At 55.6% G+C, this 5026-nt stretch overlaps 1 protein-coding gene across 1 annotated transcript; it reads right to left on the bottom strand.

Annotated features, from left to right (window-relative positions):
• Nucleotides 1–319: 319 nt before the first annotated feature.
• On the bottom strand, nt 320–4606 carry LOC112122022 (zinc finger protein 239-like). The gene is made up of 3 exons (XM_026661968.1): nt 4572–4606; nt 3110–3223; nt 320–2567 (listed from the first exon to the last, which is right to left on the bottom strand). Exons 1-3 carry the CDS (start codon nt 4603–4605, stop codon nt 1789–1791), a joined length of 927 nt encoding a protein of 308 aa, XP_026517753.1. The 5' UTR covers nt 4606; the 3' UTR covers nt 320–1788.
• Nucleotides 4607–5026: the final 420 nt, after the last annotated feature.

Below are 5026 nucleotides of genomic sequence, written 5' to 3'. Positions count from 1 at the left end.
CCTCGCCCTGCAGCCTCTGCAGCCCCCCACCTGCCCTGCCCCTGCAGCCTCTACACCCCCGCGCCGCCTGCCCTGCTCCCCCCGCTCACCCAGCAGAGGGAGAGCTGCAGGCTCCAGGTGGACTCAAACACTGCTGCGCTGCTCTGTGGGGGAGGAGGGAGCGGGGGAGGGGGAGGGACTCTGGCTGCTAGAGGCCCTAGTGCCTGCGAGTGGCTTTCAATCAGGCCAGGCGTCCAATCAGCCGCGCCGCACTCCGCAGGAGGGGAAATCCCGGACATTTCTACTTGATTAGAAATCCCCCCCGGACGGCCATTTAAAGCTGAAAAACCTGGACATGTCCGGGGAAACCCACACGGATGGTAACCCTAGAAAAACCAACACTGCAAGGTGGGCTACAGGACACTTCCAGGTCCATAAAGTGAAACCTCACACAATCCTAAGTCCCCAAAGAAGGAAAACCAATTCCTCCATTTTCTTCTGAACTGGCTAAACCTGCTGTACTCAGCACCTCCTCATTATTTGGTCGTGTCAGTTACAAAAGTTTTAGCATCGTCCTAATGAAAAAAGGAAGAAAAACAAACTAAAGCCAAAATCTGCCCATCTCCAAATGTTCTGGACTTGGCTGGAAAAAGCCCAGAAGCCACTTTACCAAGAGCTGGAAATAGGGAGTTAAGCTCAGAAAGCTCAAAGAGCTTTGGGGTTCATTTGAAGTCCCTCTCCAGGTGTGGGGCACTTTCATCTGTAGCCCTCAGGCGTCTGAGTCAGGATCAAGGGAATCCGAGTGTGATTCCTACGCGTGGAGAGCAAAGAACATTGTGGCAAGTGCCGTGCTGGGAGGTGGGGGGTAGAGCGGGGAGAGGATGAACTCCCCAAGGCTCGGAGAGACGCTGCTGCGTCGGGGTGGAGCGTAACAGTGAAGGGGGGAGGAGGGAATCCCTCCCACTCACCTCATCACCCTCAAATAACACAGAACCCAAAGCACCTTGTTTCCCTATCCCTGCTCCAGCACTTTTAGAATCTATTTAATCCTGGTCTCAAAGGGACTCAATGCACAAAAAATACATGGGTTTTGGCATAACCTGGAGCAATGTGAGACTATGTGGGCACGAGACAATTTCTCCCCAACGGGGGAATTCAGTGACTCTAACAATCACTCTGCTCACTGGGGGGATCAGAATATAGAAGTTGTTTGGGGAAGGGAAGGAGGGGGAACTTCATCCAGGCAGAGGGAGCTTCTGGAGGAGTTTGTCTCTCCCTTCCCCCAGCAGGTGAGCAGGAGGCAGGAAGGCCCCTGAGCTCAGCAGCCAGGGCTGCAGCAGGGAGCAGGGGCTGATCGGGACTTCTCCTCCTCTACCTGCAGTTAGCTGAGACCAGGCAAACCAGAGGGTCACTGATCAGCTCCGGGTCAGCTGCTGCGGGAACCTGCCCCCAGACATGGGCAGCTGGATACCTGGGAGTTAAATGCCACCGATGCGGGTGGGAAATAGGAAATGGAGTTTTTACTATGGCCAGCCCCAGTCAGGGCACGGAGAGAATTTCCCTCCAGTGGGGAGGAGTCTCTGGGGTCCAATGTGGTGTTCGCTCCAACTGAAGCATTTTCCATGAGAAGGACATGAGAGGGCTCTTCCCTGTATCAATGTGCTGAGGCTTGATGCCCTGCGAGCACCAGATAAAGCTTCCCCCACATTCAAGGTCTTACTTCTGTGGGTTTTTCAGTGGGGAACAACGTGTGAGCTCAGATTGAATGTTTTCGTGCAGTTATTGAAGCTTTTCCCACAATCCAAGTATTTATGGGTTCTCTCTTGTGTGGATTGTCTGATGTCTAATAAGGTTTGAGCTCTGACTGAAACTTTTCCCACAGTGGAGGCATTTATAGGGTTTCTCTCCTGTGTGGGTTCTGTGATGTTTAACAAGTCTTGATCTGTCAGTGAAGCTTTTCCCACACTCAAGGCATTTATAGGGTTTCTCTCCCATTTGGGTTCTCTGATGTGAAATGAGATTTGATCTGTTAATGAAGCTTTTCCCACACTGAAGGCATTTATACGGTTTCTCTCCTGTGTGCAGTCTCCGATGAGTATTAAGACTTGAGCTCTGACTGAAGCTTTTCCCACAGTCCAAACATTTATACGGTCTCTCTCCTGTGTGAGTTCTCTGATGTCTAACAAGCTGTGATCTGTCGCTGAAACTTTTCCCACACTCGACGCACTTATAGGGTCTCTCTCCCGTGTGCAGTCTGCGATGGATAGTAAGAGTTGAGATCCAGCTGAAGATTTTCCCACAGTCCAAGCATTTATAGGGTTTCTCTTCCTTGGGATTTGCCTGTTGGGCTGAGGTTTCCTTAGGATCCTTGCCTCCTCCCCTGCATTCAATAAACTCGTCCACTTTATTTCTTTGGCAGTTTCCCAGCCTCCTCTCTGACCTGTGCCAATTCCTCCAGGCTTCTCTCTGTTCCCAGCACTGGAAAAAATTCCCATCTGCTCTTCTCAGAAAGTTCCCCTGCGGTTCCACTTGCTCAGGACCTTCCTGGTGCGGATTCCCCTCCTCGGTCTCACTCATTGTCTCATCACCTGATGGGGGAGAGAGCGAATCCAGGCAGGAGTCAGTGCCTGGGCTGGCAGAAAGGACACAAAGGGGAGCAGGAGCGCCGCCAGCTTTGGGGCAGCGGAAGGTCCCGCCCCGAAATGCTGCCCCCCCACAGAGGCGGCGGAAGGTCCCACCACGGAAATACCACCGCGCTCGCTGCCCCCCAAATCGCAGCGCCCTAGGCGACCGCCTAGGTCGTCTAATGGGTTGCGCCGGCCCTGAAGGGGAGTAGCAAAGAGGGAAAACACCCCACAATAACTGTTGGGAGACTGAGCAATTGGATTCTGTCTCCACGCCCCATCCAAACACTCCCAGGGAAGTGAAGTCAGGGAGAAAACTCCTGACAGGGAACAGGGTGGGTGGGAAGCCATGAGCGATATCTGCCATGATACGACACCTGCTGACCAGCGCCTGACCTGGGTGAGACGAGGCAGAACTGAGGGGGGCTCACACCACATTTTGGGGATTTTCAGATTTTTCCTCCATTTGCCAGATAGTTTCTGTGTCAGTGTCACTGACTCCTCACCTCTGCGGGTGCCTCTTGGAACGTTGCTTTCCTCAGAGGCCTGGAGATCCGGGACCCACGGCTCTTCCCCTGCTTCCAGCCGGGCAATCAGGGCAGGTTTGGGAATGGGGCGTCCTGCTCAGGGGGTGAAATCAGGTATGAGCAGAGTGCACTGAGGATTGGGGCAGGATTTGTCACAAAGGGTGTGTCTTGAGTTTCAAATGACCCTATGGTTTGCTGGGGGGTTGTGGGATATGAACAGATGGGAACATGGACATTGAACCCTCATGGGAGAGGCCGATGTCTAGGGGAGGGGAGAATTGTCACACCCTAACTAGGAGTTCTCAGGAACTGTGGGCTCTGGGGGACTTGCCGAGGCACACACCACTCTGGTGTTAAACCCCTGCCTGTGTCTGAACCCCCAGAGCCCTCCCCACGCATGGAGCCAGTCCCAGGAAGGGAGGTGCACAGAGATGCTGTGTGAGTGAGAATTCATGCAGAGAGGAAAGCTGTGATAGGTGGAGGGATGGGGATGAATTAGCATGTCCATGGAGGTGAATGGCTCTCTCACACTGGAGCTGTGGACTATGTGACTGTAGCAATGAGGTGTGGCCTCCCACAGAGCGTGCAAGGGAGGGACCACAACATGGCCTCTCTCGTGCCGAACCATGAAAGCCATGCCCACCCCGCTGGAAGCTGAGGGGTGGGACAGGAATCAGAAGCACAAGAGGAGGGTCCTGCAGCTCTGTTGGGCTGGAACCACCCAGGAGCAGAGCTGCATCCCGCCTGCTGCGGGAACCTGCAGAGGAACCCTGGCGTACGAAGGACTCACCAGTTCTCCGCCAGCCGCCAGCCGCCAGCGATGCTGAGGAGCTGTTGGCGCTGCCACCTGAGGACTGTCCAGAGCTCCTCGAGCAGACAGATGACCCCCACATGACAGAGGTTCCAAACCCCGGGGACGTAGGAAGTAGCCCAAGGGAACTAGATGAGCACCTGGTTAAGGGTTGGCCTGATCCTGGGTCAGCGTGCTGCGGCCACATGACCGATGACCCCTTGGCCGACCACTCTGCCACCGTTAGGGTCCTGGGCTGGGACGTGGTGCAGTCGGGTAGGTCTCTGTCCCCCTTCTCCTGCCACCTCACCCCTGGGCAGCAGTCTCCCCACCTTCGGCGAGGAGGCCTGCGTTTGTCTACCGTCTGCGGAACTAGGTGCTAGCCTACTTTGGTGCTCTGCCCTGACTGAGAACCCAGGGATCACAGACTGCTCTGCCCGGCCTGAGGGCCTGAATCCTCGGCACAGCTACTACCCCCCAGCTGTGTGACAGGGAGGAGGTTTGGCCTCCCACCGAGTGACAGGGAGGGACCACCACACAGCCCTACAGTGCCCCATTCCCCTCTAATGTAACTGACCAGGGAAGAACCTGACCAGAGGCAGAAATGCAGACCCCGTGGTTTCACATAGCGGAGGGGACAGGAATCCTTACCCAGCGAGGTCACAGTCTCATAGTTCTCCTGCATGACGTCTCTGTAGAGGGCTCTCTGAGCAGGGTCCAGCAGAGCCCCCTGCCCCGTGGTGAAATACACAGCCACCTCCTCGAAGGTCACCGGCCCCTGAAAGAGCCCCACTCAGAACCTGCTGCCCCAGCCACAGCCCCACTATTCATGGGGGAAGAAGCACAATAGGATGGCTGTGGGAGGGTCAGAGGAGCAGAATCCCACCCCAGCCTGCTCAGAGTGGCCAGGAGGCTGCAGGGAACAGAGAGAAGGGGAGAGCTCCTTGTCCCGCCCAGCAGACAGAGGAGTGTGGGGTCTTCTCATTTCCCACCCACCTACTAGGCACAGGCTGATGTGGGAGGCAGAGCTCTGGGCAGGGAACAGGGACAGGAATCCCAGCACCTCCCCTTTGTATTCACTGCAGTCTCTGCCTAGGGGGTTCAGG

Source organism: Terrapene carolina, unplaced genomic scaffold (genome assembly GCF_002925995.2).
Source record: "Terrapene carolina triunguis isolate 2854851 unplaced genomic scaffold, T_m_triunguis-2.0 Scaffold20536, whole genome shotgun sequence".
Classification (NCBI taxonomy): Eukaryota; Metazoa; Chordata; order Testudines; family Emydidae; genus Terrapene; species Terrapene triunguis.
This window is presented reverse-complemented; position numbering and strand designations above follow the sequence as displayed.

Bases quoted from the DNA above. Each gene is read 5' to 3' on its own strand.
- LOC112122022 (XM_026661968.1), bottom strand. From the start codon at position 4,605: ATGCAGGAGAACTATGAGACTGTGACCTCGCTGG. The intron at 3,224-4,571 runs GTAAGGATTCCT...CCCCCTGAGCAG, and splicing joins TGAGACTGTGACCTCGCTGG to GACGCCCCATTCCCAAACCT. The intron at 2,568-3,109 runs GTGAGGAGTCAG...CTCCCCCATCAG, and splicing joins TCCAAGAGGCACCCGCAGAG to GTGATGAGACAATGAGTGAG.